Source organism: Penicillium hordei (assembly GCF_028827395.1).
Source record: "Penicillium hordei strain IBT 12815 chromosome Unknown utg000006l_segment0_segment0, whole genome shotgun sequence".
Taxonomy (NCBI): Eukaryota; Fungi; Ascomycota; class Eurotiomycetes; order Eurotiales; family Aspergillaceae; genus Penicillium; species Penicillium hordei.
Genome location: NW_026623147.1, coordinates 2905583 through 2929570, shown reverse-complemented (window position 1 = coordinate 2929570; position 23988 = coordinate 2905583). Strand labels below are relative to the sequence as shown.

The following is a 23988-nucleotide window of genomic DNA, read 5'->3' as shown; positions in this document are numbered from 1 at the left end:
TAATGTACGCCTAATGACTGTCATGTACTGTATTGTATGATGCTTGAGTACACAAACGGGCCAATACTACTCAAATATATTAGTGGCCTGGGTGTTTTGGGTTTAAAAGTCCAGGATATTGTCGCCACTCTGACCAAGGCCAAGACTGGCCAGATACATAGATCGACCGGGGTTCCGCTGGATACAGCAAGGTCAGATGTCGAGCTCGGGCCCTTACAACTGAGGGCCCGCATTCGCGGCAGTGGCAGCAGGCCTTCCCGTTGGTTGGTCGCTCCTTGAATCGACGATCCCCTTTTCAGGTTACATCGGTCCACTGTGTCAGCCCCCTGTAGGGATACAGGTGATCACCTGGCCACGATTGGTCTTCCGCGGTCTTCACGCTATCCGATAATGATATCAATTCCCTCGGAGACGGATCTCCACCCCATCCGGGCGTTTTGCCTAAAGGCAAGGTTCGACTCGGTGCCTAGAGCCAATTGATCTTGGTCGCACCCCTATTTAATACACCGCGATGACCAACGCAGGGTCTGTCCTGCACCGATCACCCATCAATCACCCCGCCTCAACATGCCGTGGACGTCAGCCGAGCACTCGCCGAACACTTTCACCCGGCCCCTTGGTCCCAACGAGGTGTTTATCAAGCTAGTCAGTGATCCCGGCCATCCGCTCGGTCGTGAACACTGGGCCGTCAACTACACGGCCACCATCAGTCCTCATGGGACATTTACGGCCTTGTCGGGCTCGCCCGGTATTCTACCAACCCTCATCCGCTACAGTTGGTTGCATCTGCGCTTCCAACACCCCAGTATAGCTGTACATCCAGACTCCAACTCCAACCTAGTCTACACGGTTCCTGACTCTGCCAATGCTCTTAGCGAATGGGCCTCGCAGACCTTTACCGTTGAGGCCGACGCCCAGTCCGCCAACGAGGTGATTCCCACCATTGCACCAGCACCTGACGCCCGGCTATACTATGTCCCCCAATCCAGTGAGCTACTCCTACACACCGCGCACTGGCGCATGGACGGAGTCGGTGGCCTGCTCCTCCTCGGCCAGCTGGTGGACCTGATGGCCTCGCACGCCGACACCATCCTCTCGGGAAAGCTGCCAGACCCGTTCGATTCCTTTCAGTGGGGGTTGGAGGTCGCACGGCTATCGCCACCGGTCGAAGAAGCCGCCAACCTGCCCCTCACCGCGACCGAAGAGCAGAAGGCTGTCGCCCATGGGGCAGTTGGCACCTTTGCACTGGCGGCGGGCGCCCTTGGTGTGCCCTATACTGGGGATGCCTCGAGTGTACCCTCCGGCACGCGGGCCGCCGAGCTTAAGTTCTCCCCCGCCACCACATCCGCCGCTGTGTCCGCCGCAAAAGCACGCGGTGTTGGGATCACAGCCGCCGTGCATGCCAGTCTGGCCGCGGTCAACTTCCGGCACGCAATTGCCGGGCACAAGAACCGCCACTACACCAGCACCATCAAACAGTCGTTGCGGCCATATCTACCCGAACCGTACTCCACTCCTACGGCGGCAGCCGGACTATACACCTCTGGCTGGTTGGCGCGGGTCGACACCTCCGGCACCTGGGAGGAGAATGCGCGCATGTATCAGGCGGAGTATGAGAAGGGAATTAGCAGCGAGTATCTGCAGGCGCACCGGGAGTATGCGTCCACTTTGGTCGAGGTGATAAAGAACCTGCCGGCCCCGACAGAGCCGCCCAGCGATATCGATATCAGCAGCATGGGGATCATGGAGAAATATCTGGACCGCGAATATGGAACACCGGAGCGCGGGTTTAGCATCACGCATGCCGGGGTTGGCGTGGAAATAATATCGCGCCAAGGAGTGGTTTTTGTGTGGACGTTCCGTGATCAGTTGACACTAAGGCTGGTATATAATGAGGCTTTTCACACCGCGGATCAGATGACGGAATTTTTACACGACATTCAAGCGGACCTGTTGGAGCAATTACGGGTGGAGGAGTAGAGAACTTCGGATTCAAATAGTTATTGAAATATAACTACAGGGCTTGCACTGTAAATTTACTTTACGTCATGTAACCCTCTTTAAGCCTCGTGGAAATTTCAAGTCGTTTAATGTATTAGTTTTCTTTTAGTGGGGTTTCCTATATATTTTAGCAGAGGGCAGACACATGACCAAAAACAAACGCAGAACAGAGAGAAACAACAGAGAGAAACATGCTTGCAATGCGTTAGACACTATCCCGCCCCGAGACCGATCGCGTTGCTTCGATGGTGGTTTTAACGTGAGGCCTGTTCGGATTCTCCGAGTACTGGTCCATCAGAATAGTCTCTCTGTCTTCTTCGAGGGGTCGAAATGACGATCGCTTGCCACTTAACAACTCCGACGCAGTTTGCTTACTCCCATATGAGGAAAATGCGCTGATACTGGGTTGCTTATTTCTGTTTCGCAGGCGGCGTACCAGTTCCATAATATTTGGAAGGCAAACAGACATGAGAGAAATCGGGGCTTCACATTGCACCCAACAGATATATTCGATAGTGCTCCATGTTAGATCTTCTTCCAAGGCGGCGCCGGCCTTGAGGAGTGTAATTAACCGACCGATAGACAAGATGACCACTCTGGCACGCGTCAATGTTTGTTAGCAAGCTCCTGATGGTCGGACTGCACCTAATGTGCGCGGGGAACTTACGAGTAACCACAAATAAACAGGCCAGTTAGCATGACCTTCTTCGACTTGGTCATGTGCAACGACCAGAGGAGTGGCAGCGGAATTAACAGGATAATCAAATCCAGGATTGCACTGGGGGCAGCAGTCCCGGTAAAGAATTTCCATTGTGTGAAGCATCTGGCGTCGGGAACAGCCTCCCAGGCGGCATCAATGGGCGTACACTGGAAGGTGGTGGCCAACCAGGCCCCGATCAGCCAGCAAACGCAGAGCGCGCCGACCCCCCAGAGCGTAGGGTGGACCCAGGTGCCTCCCCGTCCCAGCACTCGATGGTAGAAGCAGAGCACCGATAGTTTGGGCAGGGTAATGCATGCATCATACAAGTAGGCAGCAGCGAAGATAATCTTTGGGCCCGCGAGTTGATTGCTAACGGGTAATGTGGCTGAATGACGCCCTAGGCCCAAAGAGATCCAGTAGAATATAAGGGCCGATTCGGCGATAATGAAGGGCTATCAGACACAGGGTTACCACACAACCCTCTGCGCCAACTCGAGGAAAGCCACTATAGGGAACAGTACGTACCAAAGTTAGGATGGCAAATGCGTCATCATAGCCAAACCTGCGATTGTTCGAGCCCCAGATAGACCAGCAGCGGAGGGCGACCGAGACCACAGCCAGTATGAGCATCAAAACACAAAGGGCAGTGAGCCCCGGCTGTCGGTTGCCATCAGACTCTGCAGAAGACATGTTACGGCCGCTATCTCTCGACCCTAGAGCGAACTTAGCTTAATCATGGGTATGAATGGGGACCCGGGGGGGAGGGGGCATACTAACCCGAGAAGAAAGGACAGGCGGAAGAAATAAGGCAATAAACAGTAAGGCAACGAAGGAGTTAATGCAAGGAGAATCACCCACGAGCGGTTTGGCCTGACATGCAGCTCTGTACATAACTAAGACAAACACAATCCCTGCGGAGTATGTGGGGACAATATTGCAATCTGCACTAGTTCAAACAAGGGTACCTTCATAGTCGGCCGCATTTGCGGCGTTGGGGCATCTTTTCAGATGTCTTTTTCAATACACATTCTGCCCGGTTTTTGCGGTTTTTGCGGTTTCATACATAAAAGGCAGAAGGAGGTAGAGAAAGGGGTAATATAAACAGGGACATCCCAGTATCTGTGAAACCCACTCGGCTGACGGCCTACGGAGTATTGACGGCTGGAGAGATTCATTTGGTGTCACATCAGGTGGCCTTAGGTTTGCGCTAGTAAACTGAGGAAGATCGCCAGTCCAATTGGACCAAACGGCTTGATCCACATTCCTGCGCAATTATGCCTTGGCCCATCCACTTACTGCGTCGAAGGCAGATATCACACCCCGCGATACGCCGATAGAGGCCTACAGCCGCCATGGTTGACTTAATGGTGATTGTGATTGTGATTGACAAATATTGCCTGGCAGAAAATTACCTCTTACCACTATATATCCGCGGGGGAATTCCGAGGTTGTATATCTGTAGCCATTTTTTCCATGGTTGTCGTCCTAAAATCGATTTTACTAGGAAGGTAGTGGGCTAGATCTTAGCACGTAGTTATTATATATCTTAATATAGGTGTACTCTGTACAACATAGATTATCTCTCTTGTGGGGCGTAAGCTTAGGGGAGCCAGGGTGGGCCCGCCCGTTCGCCCGTCCACGCCCGGGCCGGCCCCGGTGTCCATACGTGCCTAGGTACTTAGGTACCCCGATTAATCAATCGAAATACTACTGCCTTTTTCTTCGGGTAGTTGAGATATTATAACGGGTTTTAGTTATATGCCCGTTTCTCTAAACTAACATATAATGGGACTCTTTAAAGGCATAAGCGCAATTTCATTCCAAAAATAGCTTTTTTTTGGTGTAGTGAGGGTATAGGAAGATGCTAAGGAGGCGGAGAGAAAGGCGGCATAAGTCATTAAACCAATTATAATTGAGTCGCCTATGGGGGCTGTAAGCCTGTCTAGCCCGTGTTTTGCCGGTGAGGTTGTTGCCATATCCAGCTTAGGTTTCTGTGTCTGACTCGCGAAAGCGTTAGAGAATAAAATAAGCCGTTTCGCGCACAATAATGAGACCTTAAGTACTCGCACGCTCCTCTCTAACACACCTATTAAGATTTTGACAAGACGCTGTTGGGTTGAACACCACCATTAGGCACTAGAATGGAGCACCCAGCATTGACTCATGCATGCCAAGGTGAACCAATCGCGATCGTGGGCATAGGTAGGAGCGCTGACCGTCATCGAATTCGGTGCACTGACAGGCGCATTAGGATGCCGACTACCAGGAAAAGCTTCATCCCCATCCAAACTGTGGGAATTGCTCGTCAGGAACGAGACGGGCCATTGCGTCGTTCCATCGGAGCGCTACAATGCTGCGGCATATTATCACCCAGATGCTGAACGACCAGGAAGCATCAATTCAACCGGTGGATACTTCATCCAGGAGGATATCCGGGCCTTCGAAAATGCATTCTTCGGGATCAACAACCTTGAAGCCATGTCCATGGATGCCCAGCAAAGGAAGCTCCTCGAAGTGACCTACGAGGCGTTGGAGAATGCCGGTGTGCCGTTGGAAATAGCCCAGGGCTCAAACACTGGCGTTTATGTCGGCAACTTCACCAACGATTTCTTGAACATGCAGTACAAAGACCCGGAGTACTTTTCCCGATATAGTGCCACGGGATCCGGCCTGACCGTGCTGGCGAATCGGATTACACATTGCTTCGATCTGCGTGGCCCATCCCATGTGGTTGATACGGCTTGTTCATCGTCATTGTATGCACTGCATTCGGCCTGTTTGGCCCTAGATGCCCATGATTGTGATGCGGCGGTGGTGGCTGCTGCAAACCTCATCCAGTCTCCGGAGCAGCAGATGGTTGCCGTGAAAGCGGGGATTTTATCCCCAGACTCGATGTGCCATACCTTCGATGAATCGGCCAACGGATATGGTAGAGCGGAAGGGGTGTCAGCCGTATATCTGAAGCGGCTCAGTGATGCACTAAGGGATGGTGATCCCATCCGCTCGATTATTCGAGGAACCTCTGTCAACGGGTGAGTTTCCCACATAGGTGGTGGGCCCAAGTGCTAATCATAATGCTCAGAAACGGCCGAACACCAGGCATTGTACAGCCTAGTGTGGAAGGCCAAAAGGCCGTCATTCGGGCGGCGTATCGTCGCGCTGGTCTGGATCTGGGAGACACTGACTATGTTGAAGTAGGCTTCACTGAATCCTGGCAAATTACCATACTGACAGCGGAAGGCGCATGGGACCGGTACTAAGGTCGGCGATCCTATGGAGGTCGAGGCCATAGCCAATGTTTTTCATCATCGGACGGGACGGCCGACCCTCATTGGGGGGATCAAACCGAATGTTGGTCACAGCGAAGGGGCCAGCGGTCTTTCAAGCCTAATCAAAGTCACACTAGCGCTCGAAAATGATTTACTACCTGCGACTGCCGGTGTTAAGGCGATCAACCCGAGCCTCAAATTAAAAGAATGGAACGTGGACATTGTTATTGCTAATCAACCGTGGCCGGTATCAAAGGTCCCGCGAGCCTCGGTCAATTCGTTTGGTTTCGGAGGCTCAAACAGCCATGCTATCCTGGAAGCTGCGCAGATGGAGCTATTAACTAACAATTATAGGGATCCGCCGGTAGGCGAAAATGCAGGACGGCTCTATCTGTTACCACTTTCGGCTCGATCTGAGACATCCCTCCAACAGATGGCTAGTAACTTGGCTGATTTCGCTTCCCACTCAGCTCGGCAAATCCCAATCGATGATCTGGCTTTTACCTTGAGCTGTCGTCGCTCCAAGCTGGCCACTCGTGGCTTTTTCGTCCAATCCCAAGCGAGCCTGAATAAGGGGATCAATATGGCGAGCCTGAAATTGAGAAATCTTGAGAGTGAAGGACCATTCCCGCTGGTCTTTGTTTATACTGGACAGGGCGCGCAATGGGCTGGAATGGGCAAAGAGCTTTTGAGCCATAGCCACATGTTTAGGAAGACCATAGGTTATCTTGACTCTTGCCTCCGAGCTCTTGATCCAGAACATGCGCCCGCCTGGACATTGGAGAGTATTCTGCGTGATGAACACTGTGATATTAGTGCCGCAGAAATATCACAGCCACTGTGTACGGCGGTGCAAATTGCCCTGACGGATTTACTCAAAGATTGGGGTGCTCTGCCAAAGATGGTGACGGGCCACTCCTCCGGCGAGATAGGAGCTGCGTATGCGGCTGGGGCTATCGATGCCCGGCAAGCTATCTTCGCGTCTTTCTTCCGCGGAACTGCTGTCTCCGAGGACTCCACCGAGGGTTGCATGGCTGCCGTGGGACTTGGGAAAGATCAGGTCGAGGTGATAATCGAGGAATCTGCGTTGAGAGGGTCTGTTAGCGTCGCTTGTGCGAACTCACCAGAGAGCACGACTGTGAGTGGGGATACAGTTGCCGTCAATGATCTTCTTAATACATTTGAAGAAAGGGATATCTGGGCTCGAAAGCTAAAGACCGGAGGTAAAGCGTACCACTCGCATCATATGAAGATTCTGGGGCCGAAATATGAGGCCTTACTTGACCGCTATTGGGATACGGCTAATGGCAAACACGATGCAAATGGCGCTGTGGATGCGCCAGCGTCATCAGTAGTCATGATTTCCACCGTGACTGGTGGACTGGTAAGTACAAATCAAGTTGGTACACCCGCATACTGGCGTACAAACCTCGAATCTCCAGTGAGATTTGACGAGGCCATCAAAACTATCCTGGCATGTGGCAGTTACCATCTGGTAGAACTTGGTCCGCACTCAGCTTTACAGCTTCCCATCAAGCAGAATGCCTCGACCCTCGAAAAGTCTCGCTACATCTATAATTCCTCTCTCGTCCGTGACCAAGATGCTTGGTTGACTACCCTTCAGCTTGTCGGTTCACTGTTTTTGCATGGACACGATGACCTCCAATACCACAAGATGTTTGCAGATAGATCTCAGACCCGTGTCTTGGTTGATTTGCCTCCTTATCCCTGGGACTATAGTTCTCCCACCCTGTGGGCTGAGCCTCGCGCCAGTACCGAGCTCCGTAACCGCAAATACCCCCGGCACGATCTTCTCGGGTCTCAAGTGTCGGGAGGGAGCACCGCAGGAGTGACGTGGCGAAATATATTGAGCCTCAATGAAGTCGAATGGCTTACACATCATTGCCTAGGTCCGTCGGTGGTGTTCCCTGCCGCGGCATATATCGCAATGGCAGTCGAGGCGATGTGTCAGGTTACAGGTCTGCAGCTAGAAGATTGTCCGGGGGTGGAACTTCGCGATCTCAACTTCATCAAAGCTCTCGACATGGATCCTGAACGAAAGCCAACGGTGGAGATCTTTACCGAGATGCGTTCGATGAAGATTTCCAACCTTGTGAATTCAGATAAATGGTGGAGATTCGATGTGGTCTCGACCGATAGTGATTCCCAGGCGACCTTGCATATGAACGCGGCTGTCCGCCTAGCTGAAACCTCGCCACAGACAACTCGACAGATTAAACTTGACAGGTCAAAATTACAACAGGATGCGGTCCGTGTCTGGTATAACAAGTTTACTCAGGAAGGGCTCAACTGGGGTCCCAAATTTGCTGTGATGGAGGAGGTCTTCCGAGATCGCGCGCGCATGGCGCACGTAGCAGCAGCCACTACACATCTCCAGCGGGGAGAAAAGTTTGATCAGTACATTGCGCATCCGATCTCCATAGATGCGATGCTACAAACGGCCTTCATTGCGACTACTAGTGGCTTGGTTAACAAACTCCGGGCTACCGTCCCTGTTGCGATGGACTCGGTTTACATCGCCCCTCCATCGGCGCTCGACATGGATACCGACAGACCTTGGTGCATTGACTCCCAGTCGGAGAGCGTAGGGTTTGGAACGGTTAAAATCAATGCAGAACTATTTAATTCGTCTGGTCAGGTCTTGATCAGGATGGGCCAAGCTCGTTGTATTGCCTACCAAGGGAACAGACAGACGGAAACCACCGAGCAACGAAATCCTCTCGTGAGAGCTACATGGAAGCCAGATCTCTCTGCGCTAACCAACACAGGTCTTGACGAGTATCTGAGCTGGTACTTACAGAAATACGGCTCTAAGGAATTGGCTGATGAGCACATGGTGCGCATGGCTGGTGCCCTGGATTTGGCCTGTCACCAGTGGTGTAATAGCAATATCCTCGAGCTTGGCAACCAAACCCGGATAGCACAAACTGTTTGTGGGCTCCTATGTGTCGACTCATCTTTCCGAAGGTGTAACACCTATTCTCGTGGAGTCTTTGCAGACGGCGATCTAGTCGGTGTGGAGGTTTTCCCGGAGACTTCAGATAAGCCGAAGCTAGAGCGCCCAACGGGGATCCCACAGGAAAGGAAGTTTGATATAGTTCTCGTCCCCTCGGTATGTTTGACATCTCGTAAGTCTGACTTGACTTGACACTGATATTTGACAGGTTGATCTCTGGACGCCGGCCCTTTCCAGTAGGCTGACACCGGGAGCAACTGTCATCATGATGTGGGATGCAGTCAGTGACGATGTCACTTGGACGAAGGTTATCAAAGGAAGTGGTTCTTTCCCCGTGACAGTCGCGACTATAAGCAGCCTGCCTAGCAAGAGCATGGTTAATAAACCCCCGACAATCGTGGTGAGTTCGTTAGATGACCTTCAATCACGTATACGTCTGACAGGAATGCAGGTGACTCGAGATCAAAACATAACGAGCCTAGATCGACAGCTCCAACGGGTCTTACAAGAACATTTAGGATCCGTGGTCAATATTGTTGATTTGTCCCAAGTCAGCATCGCGACCGTTCCGGACCGATCATTTGTCATATCCACCCTAGAACAGCAGCAGCCTCTTCTAAGCAGGATTGACGAGCGTGAAATGACACAGCTGAAAAGTATTACCGATCGTGTGGCCAAGATTGTATGGGTCGTCAATGCCGGCTTCGTGGGTGGAGAAACCCCCGACTTTGCGCCTATTTTGGGACTCTCCCGTGCGCTTATGCTCGAACAGCCTTCCCTGCAATTTGCGGTTCTAGATGTGGACGATAAATCAGCATCATATCCTGCCACCCTGAATAACATCGTCAATGTTTTGGACCGACTGATCCATCAACAGGAGCCGGACTTTGAATTCGCGCAACGAGACGGCGTCCTTCATATCTCTCGCTGGGAACCAGACGAGCGTCTCAACGAAACTTTCCGTCTCAAGCAGAATAAGGAAACCATTGACATTCCTCTAGGGATTGCTGGACGTTGCGAATTGGGCATCAAGAACCCGGGACAAATGGACACGATCCATTTTGTGCAGAAGGAGTATCCAACCGCCTTGCATCCAGATGATGTGGAAATCAGCGTGAAGAGTGTAGGTATGAACGCAAAGGTAGGTCTCATACTTGCGAGGATCCATTAGCGGCGTTGGTAACGAGAAATAGGATTTGTATTCCATAAGTGCCAAGGTGGACACCAAGGATGCATCATGCTCGTGTGAATGTGCTGGTGTTATTACCGCTGTGGGCGAAAACGTTTCCGAGTTTAAGACTGGCGATCGTGTAGTTGCAATGGCCCCCGGTTATTTTGCAACTGTCGAACGCTTTCCAAATTGGGCAGTCTGTAAAATGAACAACGAGGAGGATTTTACGGTTAGTGATCGAGCTAGTGTCTACACGAAGGCAGAAACTCATGCGTACAGACGACCTCCACTATTCCGATTGTTTTTTCGACAGTTATTTATGGATTGAAGCATCGGGCAAATCTACAGCCAGGAGAGGTAGGTGCCGTGGTACCTCACTCGCATGAGCTGGGCTAAATTGATTAGACCGTCCTCATTCATTCCGCTGCCGGGGGGGGTTGGGATTGCGGCAATCCAATACGCGAAGCATCTCGGGGCAAAGGTAACATACCTGCAGATCTAGCAGTAATAATTTTGGATCGACTAACTAAGGTACTCGATAGATTTTTGCCACTGTGGGGAACGAATCTAAAAAGTCATTCCTCGTCGAGAAATATGGTCTGGATCCAGCGCACATTTTCAGCTCGCGGGACTCATCCTTCCTGCCTGCCATTATGGAAGCCACTTCTGGTCAGGGGGTTGACGTGGTTTTGAATTCTCTCACCGGCGATCTTCTACACAGCAGCTTTGAAGCATGTGCCGACTTTGGCCGCTTCATAGAGATTGGGAAACGTGACATCCTTGATCATGGCGTCCTGGACATGTCCACGTTCAGCCGCAATGTCTCCTTCATGGCATTTGACCTGTCCAATCTTTATCACTCTAACAAGAAAGCCCACCATAAACTCTGGAAATCCCTGCTTACAGACAGTCTGGATCTAGTGCGATCCAAGATCTGCGAGCCGTGTTCCCCAATCAAGACATTCGACGCGTCGGATATTACCGATGCATTCAGGCACTTCTCCCTGGGCACGCGATTGGGCAAAGTAACTATGTCATTCCAGGATCCGGACATCAAGGTAAGGGTGATTCCGACGAAATATGAAACCGCCTTTAGTGCCCAGAAGTGCTACCTCATGGTCGGGTGCCTGGGTGGGCTAGGTCGCAGTCTGTCCAAGTGGATGATATCTTGCGGTGCTCGACGATTTGTCTTTCTGGGTCGATCTGGTTCCGATAAACCCGAGGCAAAGGAGCTAGTCGATGATCTACGGGCTGAAGGAGCCCATGTCTCAGTGATTCGAGGAGATGTTTGCCGGTATGAGGATGTCGAGCGGGCCCTGGACGCCGCAGATTGTCCCATCGGTGGCGTAATGCAGGCAGCCATGGCACTCAGCGAGGCTCTCTGGAGTGATATGTCGCACAGCGCATGGCATACTACCCTCGGCCCTAAGGTACAGGGCACTTGGAATCTTCACAATGCGTTGGGCCAGGGTCGGGACTCTCAGCTGGACTTTTTCGTCATGACGTCGTCCATTTCCGGTACCGTGGGTACAGCAACCGAGAGCAACTACTGTGCTGCCAACTCCTTCTTGGACGCTTTCGCCCGCTATCGCAACCGTCTCGGCCTGCCGGCCATCTCCATCGGCTATGGGATGATTTCGGAAGTGGGATATTTGCACGAGCACCCCGAGATCGAGGCCCTCATGAAGCGTAAAGGGATCCACCCAATCAACGAAGAGGAATTGATCCAGATCATGAACATGGCCCTTGTGAACCAAATACCATGCACGTGGGACTCTCGGTACGATAACCTGGCCGGCAGCCACCTTCTCACCGGGGTGGAATTCATCGGTCTCCAGGAGCAGCGGGAACGAGGATTCGAGGGGGACAACCATGTTTTTGCCGATCCTCGAGCTGCATTGTTCACTGCGTCCTTTGTCCGCCGAGCCGCGGGCGAGAGCGAGACCCACAGCGCAGAGGCGCATCTCCCTCGGGAGATTGCGAGAGCGCTGCGCGACCACCAAGATACGGCATCTATTCTCGATGAACTTCGGGCTGTTGTATCGAAGAAGCTCTCAAATCTCATCCTTCTGCCGGAGAGCGAACTGGAAGCGGATCGACCTCTTGGGGAATTCGGCTTGGATTCTATGCTGGCTGCCGAGTTTCGAACCTTTATCTTCCGCACGTTCGAGGTCGACGTGCCATTCGTTGTCCTGCTAAAAAGGAGCACGACAGTAAATCTCCTGACCGGCCTAATTGCTCAGAGCCTGCAGACAAGTGCTTAGGCGCCTCGTCGCACCCTGTTGCGCCGATGCGACCGCATCATGAAAGTCATGACGAAGATAAGAAGGGCTAGAGGTACAGGTACAGCGCCCTGCGCAGATAGGAATATAAGCAAGACCGAGCAATATACAAGTTTGATAAAACCCTACATTTGTTAATTAGTTAACGGCCAAACACCAGAGTGCGGAGGGTTAGAGAATACCTAGCTAGCTGCTGTCAGATAGCGGAGCGGCTACTCTCCATTCTGCTCAGGCCATCCTGCCATCAAATATTTTGGTAGTTATTCAAACTTAACTCCGGAGAATTCAACACGTAAATATTGTCATGGCAAGTTGAGCCACACTATCCATTCCACAAAGCTAGGTGTTGTGTTATCTCTTGATTGGGATCAGTTCGCATTTGTTATCCTAGTATTAATTTCTTAGCTTATATCGAAACGACAAAAGACATGACATTGCTAACATTATTTGTTGGAAATTGAGATATATTGTATTCCAAATACCCTGCCAATTGGATTTCGAATTGCAATAGCCCACTAACCACAGGCTTCGTGCACAGACAATGATTCCCAAGCGAGCGGGTCATCCTATAAATACAAACTGTATGTCGCGAGCTATTTCCGGTCCTCTTTAGGAAAACCTGCTTTTTTTGGAATATGTCTCATACTATAACTTATTTCCAATTTAAAAGTACGCCTCAGAGGATACCCGGGATGGATGTGGAACCGGGAGATTGTGATCAAAGGTATATATATGTAGTTATGTAATGGTAGTAACTATGGTGAATTAATAATAGCTATTTATTAACTAACTAGGAGAACCCAGGGATGTCAATTTGGTCTTGAGGTCCAGGGGTCTCGTTGACTCATTATTGCTCACATCTGATCACTGTGTGATTGGCCAATATGCCCCTCTAGAAACTTTCATCCATGGATACATGTATCTATAAAAGACAGTATCGCGCTATGCCAATCAACATTTGCGACATATTTAAATCCAATATAACCTCAATTACCTCTACCTTGAATTCAACTTCGGCAATGAAACATCTTCTACCTACCGGGATGCACGTCATCCCCTCCGGCCTTCTCGATCTACGCCCAGATGTCGACATAGACTTTGACCTCCTACATCCCCAGCCAGTAAAGGGCGTCAAAAATATGTGGTTCTTCTGGCACTCAGGCTACGCCAATATGCACCCGTACACACAGCGCACAGTGCGTGCATGGCACCGGCGATTCGCCAGGCAAGGGTGGACAGTGCGAATCATCGACCGGCAACCGGGATCAAAAAGCAATATCGCCGAGTTCTTGGATGTCACCGATCCAGCACTTTTTCCCCGTGCTTTTATAGATGAGACGCTCACTGGCCCTTACGCCCTACAGCACACTTCAGACCTTGTTCGTTGGCCGCTGCTTCTGCGATATGGGGGTGTCTATGCAGATGTGGGTATGATGCAGATTGGCGATCTGGATACATTATGGACTGAGACAATTGCAAACCCTAACTCCCCATACGAGGTTCTGTCTTATACACCAAGTGGTGAAGATCATTACAGTTTATGTAATTATTTCCTCGCCGCATTGCCAAATAACCCACTCTTCACTCGCTGCCACCGTCTACTTTGCGCCCTTTGGGGCGCAGATGGTGGTAAAACAACCACCGATGGCATGCATGCTAGCCCACTCCTCCAAGGCGTTCCTTTGATGGGTGGTGAGTTTACAATTACCGAAGATGATGGGACTTTCATCGGCCCTGCTGAGGTCAGCCGCCTTTTAACCGACTATATCATTCAAGGCCAGGTAGCTACTGCAGTTATGGGGTTGGTCGATACCGAAGATAATTGGGACGGTCCGGCCTATTGCATGGAGCATTTCTATGCAATTGAGTTCATGGAAGGGTCTCAACTCATTAATGAGTTAACTGCCTGGAATGGACAGGAGGCATTCGATTTGTTATCACTTCCCTTGCCGAAAGATGGGGAGGAAGAGTCTGAGAAACAAAAAAAGGGTCGTGAGATTGTTGAGGCCTGTCTGTCACGCAGCTTTGGCTTCAAGCTCGCTCACGGGCTCATCCTGCGGGTTAACAAGGTCACTCTGGGCTCACTCTGGCGGGACAACCCGGACTCCGATGTCATACCTGGCACCTATGCGAGTTGGCTTCGCCATGGGATTGCCTACTGGAATCAAAACAATGTACCTGGACCAGTCGCGCTCTCGTTGATCCCTCCCACCAAGGTTGGGAGATTACTCGCGTGAAGATACATTGAACAACAACATACCAAGCCATGTGTCCTAGCGCGCCCCTCACTTTAATAAACTATAGAAACAATAATTTTCCAATAGACATAGATTGCTTGTTCCGCCTCGAAAGCATAGCTGCAAGTTGCAGGATACCCAGCCCAATAGATGGCCCAACTCACTAATTTTAATTGATTCCCACCATCCCCTAAATATCAATCGGAGTTTTCCGCTTAGATCGAAGTTGATCTCTGTTCCCGGATCGAGTGGTTCTCTCCATTTAGCATTGATCCTTCAACAATCCCTGATGGATACAATATCTACTCAGAAAGGGAAGAACTTATGGTGCGTAAATGTCGACGCATGTTTCACAACTTGCAGACAATATCGTCGTTAGCTAGGCTAAGCCACTCCGACATTGGGAATTTTGAGTTCAATTATGGTCTGGATTAAGACGAGGGATATGTATCTTTAACCGATCAGCCTCTAGCGCTGGAGGTCGTTGAGTCGCGATAGAGAAAAGCGGAGTCACTATATCATGGGGATTTCAATTTACAATCACCCTCCGAGGGTTCTGCCGTTCTTAGATGACATCTACACATCGCCAGAACCAGACCTTTAGTATATCATTTATATTGCCGTTCCTCAAAAACAACTCGGGTTAGAGTTCATGCATATCGCATAGGCCACTGCTACTACGATCATCGATAACCTTCCTCACGGAAAGACAATCAGCATTGGATTCCTTTCAGCATCCCAATTCCTAGGTAATATCCTAGCGTCGCACCGGGACCTCATAAACTCTCGACCGGAGGTAGTTATAGGGACACTTCACCAAGACGGTTGGAATTTCCTGCAGGATCGAAATGTGGATTATATTCTGATGGATAGGGAGCCATACCGTACCTTTTTTGCCATTCTCGATCGCCTGGTTTGGTGTACTTTTTCCCCTAGGGGATAGAAACCAAATCAAATCTACAATATTTGCTACCCCAAAGACGAACGTGGTTTGATGTATGGGTGAAATATTTGAGAAGACCAGATCCAAATGAAAATAAGTTGATAATTATAGGCTCAATCATACCCCCAAGGCCCCCAGGCTGCTATTTCCCCACATAACGTACCTCCTAGTTGTTGTGATGGAACTATCTGCAGTGCTCGGAAAGTGCTTGGAAGAGGAGTATTAAATCCATATTCTCCAAATGGAATCTCTAGGAAGCGCTAACTATATATGTTTAGTAACGTTGTTGTGTCGTATCCTTTTTATTGTGATTATATTTAGTAGTGTCAAGACAGTTGTATGTCTCATTCTCAGAAATAGTCATCCTCAAAATGGGCTTGCGATAGGTTAAAATGGTTGAAATAAGGACAAGAAAACAACAAGATATCCCCATAACCCTACCACGTTACAGAATGTAGGCGGCATAGTTACTGACAGAGGTCCGCCGTCAAGGTGACTGGCTGGGGGCACCCATAGACCTTCTTGGATCCCGGTGTACTATAGCAGGCGGCATCATTGGCCGCACAGTCAAAGGCCTCACAGCCATCCCCGGGACTGAGCGAGTTGGGATCCGCTGCGAAGGGGTTGCCCCATTCCGTGTTCAGCTCATCTTGGAGAAGAATGCGGTTAGTAAAATATTCCTAACCGACAGACAGATTGGGTGCACTCACAGTACACATAGTCCGGGTTGGATGAGAACGAATAGCCAAAGAAGAGAGGCGTATTCAGGGTCTTTGTCTTGGCGATCTTGACAGTCTATATATTCGATCTTCAGTCAGTTTCCCTTGCTGTGTGGAGTATTATGTAGACCGAATAGGACGGAGCAGCGTACCGAACCAGATTCTCTGAATTCTTCGGAGAAAGTTTCCCCATTCGCAACGGTGGTGAGAGGGCCGGGGGCGCTACCATCATAAGGGAACGACTGCACATACACGGAGGTGGCACAATGATTATGCACGACAGCATTCTGGGCCGAGACCAGGCTGATGAGGGCACCAAATACTACGGAGGTCTTCATAGTTGGTATTTCGCTTTTCGTTTTGCAATAGAAGCTTGGATTATCTGTTTTCCTCCTGAGAATGGAAGGAATTGGGGGTCTTCATATAGGTCTGCTACTCGGACCACAGGCAGTATCGATGATGTACCGGTAGAGCATATCTGGGAGGCCTTGGATCTAAGACATGGCTCTTATTCCATGTCTTGGGATTGTCAGGCCACTACCCGGGAGTCCACCCCACGGCCAATCAATACGAGTGGCAGGTAAGACATGCGCATCATCGCCACTGCATGTACTCCGCATCAAAGACATCGCACCGGGTAGCGTTACATCTACCCCATAATCCCGCCGGTTTCTCAACACTGGCTACAGGTTTTGCTGATGATTCTCCGTGTGGACCAAACAATAATTTCAGCTGTGCGGAGAACCTCCCCGGGATCAAGAAATTCGTCGGGTATCGAAGATCAACCGGTTTCTCCGCTCCCGACTCGGGTCGCGGTACTGTCCAAGTCATCTATGCCTACCCCGCATGAACACGATGGAGGATGATGTCACATGGTGCCTTTGTAGTCGAGCATACAAACAAAAGTGTAGATCCTTCCTTCCTGGGCCAACAAGTCCTTGGTCTACTGGTCCATACCAAAAATCCCATGTCAGCCATGCGGTCATCCTGGCTGGCCTAGTTCAAGCTCGTATAGTACCCACTTTGCCAAACTCGTGTCGTGAACCGGCCAGGGATTTTTATAGGTGAGAAGGCGGATTCAAACAACCGACTGTCTTATGCAAGCAAATAGTGCTACTATGGAACTAGTGCCACGCTAATGCACCGTTCTAGTATATGGTGTGAAGGGAAAAAGGTGTTGTAATGACTATAAATTGGCATTTATCCTATTGAATCGATTTTCAACGCGCTTAAAATTTAGAGGGGTGGTATGAGTTTCTCATATGAGGCATGTTTGGTAGAAGGAAGACAGCTGATCACAATAGAAGCTACTGGAGTGGTAGGTTGGAACGTTAGCTGCGAGAATGTTAGTCGGCCGATGTATATTAGTGATGGCTCTTGGCTCTCTAGGGGAGCGAGGAAGCGGGGATATACGAGTCTAGAGTGTCACTGTGATAGGTCGGTCACAAATTTGTTCAGAAGAAAGGCAGAGGAGAGCAGACGGTTGACTAAGAGCAGTTTGGACACCGTGGGTGAGGATTGGATAAAGGGGAGCGTATTAGTGGAACAAATTTCGATGCAGATGCATAGGAGAGGTAGTAGTTATCATGTAAATAATTGCTAAAGCTATATTTAGAAAAGAATTTTTACATTTTTTTCTTATTATTATTCATGTCTCATAAATCGAAGTCTCATTCCAAAATAGGCATAACATACCAAGTTCCTCTATAATAAGGCTGAAACTAAGTACCTAAAAAGGTAGCCTGGTGATAGAATTCCCTCGCTGTCTAGGCGATGTGGGCTACGTTATCTTCTGTTTCGATCGCTAGATCTATTGCAAAACTATCCCCATCAAAGTCAATAGGACTAGAATTGGGAGTCTTTCTCGACAATCCCTGCTACATTCTTGGATGATTTTCCCGGTCTTAGTTTCTTCTTTGATTGCGTCTGGTGGCGATTGTGATATTACCGTTATGTTTGTTACCCAATTCGGTACCCGTGGGTTTTATTAGGTCAGTATAACCCAAAGCTCAGCTTAGGTCCAAAGTTTGGCCCAAAACCAAACCCAAAGTTGGGTTGAGTTAGGTTCTAGAGAAGCCCAGAATATAATACTGAACCCACCCTCCCCCCCCCCCCCCCCGGGGAATAACCATAGACCGTCTAGAGGGCGTCATAAATATAGAAGGCCCATCCGTATAGGGAAAATAGTGGATTTTGTCATTTTGGAGTCTTCAATATCTTTTTTTCCATACCATAGATTGTCATGTATTGTCATACCGCCAGTTTTCTATCACAAGGCATGAACTCCGAGGCTATATAGACATAATCAAGGCCAAATCCTAGAACATAAGGTAGACCATAAGATAACCGGGTCAATACAGTGGTCACACGACTGGGGCGATTTTCACCCAGCTCCTCACCCTGTCTATAGCGCACTCACCCTTCTTAACCTTAGTCGCACGACACTCTCCTTTCCACAACCTAATGGATTGTATCCTGTAAGCGTCTTACCCGTGTAACATGGTACATACGACCATAGGGTGTGGAAAACAGGGCTTCCCGTCCGCTCAGCCGTACTTAAGCCACACGCCGGTGAGTTAGTAGTTGGGTGGGTGACCACCAGCGAATCCTCACTGTTGTATGTCCGCATTCACCCTTTTTTTTGATTCGTTCGGAAAGTCCTTCTTGCCGCCCTACTCTTCAGCCCCTTCACCCCATTCACCTGAATGCCCTGAACACCACTATTCTACACCTGAATATCCTGCACGCCCCTGAACCGCTGACGTGTCCTTCCCCTCCCATGCTGACTTTTTCTGTGTCTATGTAGGGGATCCAGCCCATCAAGTGCAGAAGAAATAGTCAATTTGAAGTTGCAACGCAGCAGATCCCCCCTCTAGAAATACATACCCGTTCAAAAGTATCTTCCCACTCCACTTTTTCGGGTCCCCTCTCAAAATATATATATCAGTTACACCGTATATAGCACCACCATTTTATGGTCTATAATAATATAATTAAATTTCAGGGTTGCTGAATAATAGCACTTTCGAAAATTCGCTTAATATTTTGTGTAATACCCCTTAGCCTTCCGCACTGCCTTCAAACGTCTTCCTATGCTCAATATTAGCGTATCTATCTTTGACTAATGTAATGCCTTCTAAGCTTCCACTAGGCATTTTTTTAAAATAATGCTAGTCTGCCTCCGATCTTCCTATACTAATAAGCTCTAGAAATAATAACGTATTCGGTAAGCGAGTCGCCATTGTAAGCGAGCCGCCACCCTACCCAAAAACGCGTCAATTAATTAGACCCTCCTTCTTTAACCACCTACTATGCCACCAATCCGTACTCAATCCTCCCGAAATCGTACGGAGCAAGAGGGTAGGATCTTATTAGCTATCTAAGCTATTAAGAATCAAGAAATAAGCACTACTGCTCTCGCTGCTCGCACTTTTGATGTACCGCGTTCAACTTTACGCGACCGCCTCTCCGGCCGTACGGAACGGGCTTCTCTACGCGCAAATTCACATAAATTGACCGAAATCGAGGAGAAATCGGTTGAAAATTGGATTCTCTCTTTAGATAATTGTGGAGCAGCCCCCCGGCCTTCTACCGTACGAGAAACTGCGAACCTCCTTCTCGTAGCCCGGAAAACCACCCCGGTCCTTTTAGTCGGCGAAAAATGGGTTTATAACTTTGTCCAAAGGCATCTAAACCTTTTATCCCGATTCTCGAGACGGTATAATTACGAGCGCGCGAAGTGTGAAGACCTAAAAATCATTCATGAATAGTTTGATCTAGTCTAAAAAACGATACTTCAATACGGCATCGATCCCGACGATGTCTATAACTTCGACGAGACCGGGTTTACAATGGGCTTAATCGCGACCGCAAAAGTCGTAATAAGGGCTGAATACTACGGTCGACGACCACTTTTACAACCTAGAAATCGTACGTAGGTAACTACAATTGAGTGTATAAATGCTTCGGGGTAGGCGCTTCCTCCGTGCGTGATCTTTAAGGGCAAAGTCTATATCGAATCTTGGTTCGACGGCCTCCCGGAGGATTGGCGCTTCGAGGTTAGTCCGAATAGATGGACTTCCGATGAAATTGGTCTTCGGTGGCTTAAAAAGCTCTTTATTCCGTCTACTTCGCGTACGAAGGGGAAGTATAGACTTTTGATACTCGACGGCCACGGAAGTCATTTAACGGCGGAGTTCTATTAAATTTGCGAAGAGAACAATATTATCGCAATTTGTATGCCTCCGCACTCGTCTCACCTTTTATAGCCTCTCGATATTAGCTGTTTCGCGGTATTAAAGCGCGCGTATAGTCGGCTTATCGAGTTAAAAATGCGGGCTAGAATCAACCATATCGATAAATTAGACTTCCTCGAAGTCTACCCGTCCGCGCGAATCGAGGCATTTATCTAGAGCGCGGGTTTCGAGGGGAGAAAACAGGCCATCTTCGAAATCCTCGGCGCGTGCTTCGATAAATTTGTGTCTTTCTGCTTGAAGTACGCGGACCTCTATCGGAGTCATCCGCTTTGACGTCTTGCCTTTTGAAGAACCAGCCGCATGAAGATAAGCAAGGGAACCCCCAGTCCTAACCACGTACCAGACAAAGTCGTTGAGGTTAATGCTCTTGCCGAAAAGTTTCGATTCGGGATTATGGCATATACTAGTGTCGGGGGGGTTTTGGTTACCGTGCTCTGCAGAATCGGCCCAAATTTCCCGTGAAAGTAATCCTAAACCAATGCGATAGGTTGATATCGCTTCCACGGAAACCTTTCGAGATAGAAGAGCTTTGAGCTATTGTATACATTAGATACGGGGTCCCATTCAAACAAGAAATGATATGACTTACCTTGCTGTGCAGGTCTGGAGGCCGGAAATAAGTATGCGCCGTCCTCACCCTAAGCCATGCTCTCCTAGGGAAATTCTTCTGCACTGTTTGTCTCCATTTTCCCAGGTCCAGGATTGATTTGCTCGGTATGGCGGTCATGAGTGTTTTGCTTCTAGAATGGCTTATATTTTGCCCCCGACTGTCTGTAATGGGTCCCCCTCAAATTGGTTGTGGGGTTACGTTGCCTGACAGTCTCACAGTTAAAATTATGACCTCTGCTTGGTATTTTAACTGGTGACCCACCAAGATCTCTCTCTACCTCGCAGGCAGAGCATGTCATAGCAATTCTCCTCGGCGATGTCTTCCCAGCCAGTGACATCAAACGTTGCCTCTTTTGCGTTCTGTCTCGATGAGCCATCATTTGTACCTACCCGTGCAGACAAGCGTGAGTGTTCTATTGGCTTATTAACTGGCACCGTAAGAGCGACAGAGAAAAATAAGGACATTAGACAGAGTCCATTAGTGAGACTTTTCGACAATATGGTAACTTGTGCTTGATTGTTCAGATGGACTCAAATGTAGATGTATATAATATTGCTTTCTTATGATCTATCCTGGAGCCTTCCCAAGCATCCTTTAAATAACCGCGCTCTTTCCTAGTCATTTGTTCTATTTTTATCTCTTTAGGGCTATATCGCGTAAGAGCGGAAGTAATCTGACCGACCCTCGGTGCTCCCAAGAACATATGTCATTATCTAGATCCTTTAGGGCTAGTAATCGTAAGCTTATATAAAAGTAATACGTGTTTTTTTTTCGGACTTTCGCTGCTCGGTAGGAGACTATAAGCTTCGCGATCCTACGGAGGGACTCTTCGGAACAGGATGGGGAATTCTAGGGGCCGAAAATATCACGGGATGCAGATAATCGACAATCAGTTGACCCGCCCCGAAAATTGGAATAGAGTCAAAAGAAGGAAACTTGGTCGTCTATCATTGGAAGCGTCTATGAGCTATTGCGAAACTCATAAAGGATTTGGCGTTTTCTAAAAGGATCTTAACCCGAGGCTGACTCTAAATGTCCTTGTTTTAGCCACGGGGCCAATTTGGGCTATTTTGAGACGTTCCTAGTCGTGTTGGTGGCAACTGATGTAGCGATCTGCAATGTACGTCTACGGTTAAGGTGGGGGCGGCCCGTAGATCCCGATATCTCAAATTGAGATGATGTTATATGTGACCGCCCCAGTTAAACTTGGAGCTTCACAAGTTTCTCCTAGGGACCCGAAATATAAACCTTGAACGAAAACCCTAGAGTCCTACCTGGAAACATAATCTTTCATCATTATTATCATCATCATCATGCCAGCCAACTTACTTTTCTGTGTCGCGGAGGAGGCCAAACCTGTAAGTCCATTTGAGATTGACCAAGGGTATCATCGAAGCACTTGACAAAATTGCACCCAAACATTGTTTGCAAAACCATGTTGACTTTCCTTATCAGTTTATACCTCGGGCTACGCGTGAATACTCTACAGATCCGACATTCCCGCCCTTATACTATCTCGTTGAATCAAAAGTCTGCCCGAATAGCGGAGAGGGATTTAAGAGTAAGCTCCAGGACTGCGAGACATTCCAATCGGAATTCATCGGTGCCTCTATCGAGGAATGCCAAGACTGGGCAAAATCAAACTGGGAGCAATTCAACTTCATCGAACCGTGCGTCATCGCCATTGCAGATGAGCGTAGCGCCCGAGATGGTACTCTGCTTATGAGCTACTACTGTCCAGTGGTTGATGACCCAGAAGATTTGGAATTTGAAGGATGGGGACGTCTTCCTCCAAAGGACGACACCTGGTACAACTTTAGAATCGAGCATCGTGCGGCCGATCAGTTCATCATTTGTATTACGGGGTCCCCGATCGATACGGCCATGGAGACCTATTTCGGACGTCCGGAGAAATTTACCAACGGCGCTGGCGTTTTTGATGTGTTCAAAGCACTCTCTTATGTTCGCGGAGAGGGGAGTGATCAGGAATTTTAATAGAGTGCTTGTCTTTTCAATGCAAAGAATGTCAAATTGAGCTCATTCCCGTTGAAGTTTGAGGAAATAAGCATATATTTGTCACATTCATTCTTAATAGTTATCCCCAAGCTTATCTGAAGGGTTTCAAATAAGTGTTACTTATTGAGAAACTTGAGGTAGCAAAGCATCAGGTCTTATTTCGGTAAATGACTAGCCTTTCACAGTAAGCCATTCATCTAGCTGTAAATTTACCATTGAATAAATCATATACATGTTCTCGCTCGCCAGTTGACTCATCCAATTCGCGCCACCAGAAGGTTTCACTGGGCCTAGATTTCCTCCTATGGGTATACTTCTTTCGAATATGAAGATTTCAGATACACGGAAAGCTATGTTTGGAAGTATAGGAACTAAATCAGGGGTCCCACGTGTATACTCGCTAATGGGGCCATTAAGTTTCAATATACATGCTAGTCCAAAGGATTGGCATCGCCAGTCATTTCGCGAATATATAGACCACGGTAAATGAAATCACTGCAGGATCCGAAAGCGTAGTGTAGTTTCATGTATGCCCAGGCCTTTACAAGTCGCGCAGAGACAAACCAACAAGGATCCTCGGAGGAAGACTGCCCATAAGCTGCATGAATAAGAAGATAAGTAACATGCCATATTCTCATTTGATATCTTGTGAAACCAACTGATTAATCTTTCCGATTGGTGGCAAGTACTCAATGCACGTACGGTATGATTGGAAATTTCTCTGATAGGGAAGCTATACATTGCGCGGCGTGGGGGCGTGGCGCGGGCCCTTAGGAGGATTTCGATATTTGTAATTTTCAATCTGCC

General features: G+C 48.9%; 6 protein-coding genes across 6 annotated transcripts; 4 read left to right on the top strand and 2 right to left on the bottom strand.

The window, feature by feature from the left end:
• Nucleotides 1–567: 567 nt before the first annotated feature.
• N7537_011742 (uncharacterized protein) lies at nucleotides 568–1980 on the top strand (the record flags this gene model as incomplete). The annotated part of the gene is made up of 1 exon (XM_056902796.1): nucleotides 568–1980. The coding sequence occupies one exon, from the start codon at nucleotides 568–570 to the stop codon at nucleotides 1978–1980; it is 1413 nt and encodes a 470-aa protein (XP_056748083.1).
• Nucleotides 1981–2206: 226 nt separating this feature from the next.
• On the bottom strand, nucleotides 2207–3391 carry N7537_011741 (uncharacterized protein; the record flags this gene model as incomplete). Its single annotated transcript, XM_056902795.1, has 3 exons — nucleotides 2207–2597; nucleotides 2669–3153; nucleotides 3227–3391. 3 exons carry the CDS (start codon nucleotides 3389–3391, stop codon nucleotides 2207–2209), a joined length of 1041 nt encoding a protein of 346 aa, XP_056748082.1.
• A 1451-nt stretch (nucleotides 3392–4842) lies between these two features.
• On the top strand, nucleotides 4843–12382 carry N7537_011740 (type I polyketide synthase; the record flags this gene model as incomplete). The annotated part of the gene is made up of 10 exons (XM_056902794.1): nucleotides 4843–4903; nucleotides 4953–5733; nucleotides 5784–5895; nucleotides 5942–9103; nucleotides 9156–9347; nucleotides 9399–10088; nucleotides 10141–10391; nucleotides 10449–10475; nucleotides 10524–10599; nucleotides 10661–12382. 10 exons carry the CDS (start codon nucleotides 4843–4845, stop codon nucleotides 12380–12382), a joined length of 7074 nt encoding a protein of 2357 aa, XP_056748081.1.
• Nucleotides 12383–13419: 1037 nt separating this feature from the next.
• N7537_011739 (glycosyltransferase) lies at nucleotides 13420–14637 on the top strand (the record flags this gene model as incomplete). The annotated part of the gene is made up of 1 exon (XM_056902793.1): nucleotides 13420–14637. One exon carries the CDS (start codon nucleotides 13420–13422, stop codon nucleotides 14635–14637), a length of 1218 nt encoding a protein of 405 aa, XP_056748080.1.
• A 1410-nt stretch (nucleotides 14638–16047) lies between these two features.
• Nucleotides 16048–16637, bottom strand: N7537_011738 (uncharacterized protein; the record flags this gene model as incomplete). The annotated part of the gene is made up of 3 exons (XM_056902792.1): nucleotides 16048–16229; nucleotides 16291–16375; nucleotides 16452–16637. 3 exons carry the CDS (start codon nucleotides 16635–16637, stop codon nucleotides 16048–16050), a joined length of 453 nt encoding a protein of 150 aa, XP_056748079.1.
• A 5841-nt stretch (nucleotides 16638–22478) lies between these two features.
• On the top strand, nucleotides 22479–23160 carry N7537_011737 (uncharacterized protein; the record flags this gene model as incomplete). The annotated part of the gene is made up of 2 exons (XM_056902791.1): nucleotides 22479–22523; nucleotides 22621–23160. 2 exons carry the CDS (start codon nucleotides 22479–22481, stop codon nucleotides 23158–23160), a joined length of 585 nt encoding a protein of 194 aa, XP_056748078.1.
• Nucleotides 23161–23988: the final 828 nt, after the last annotated feature.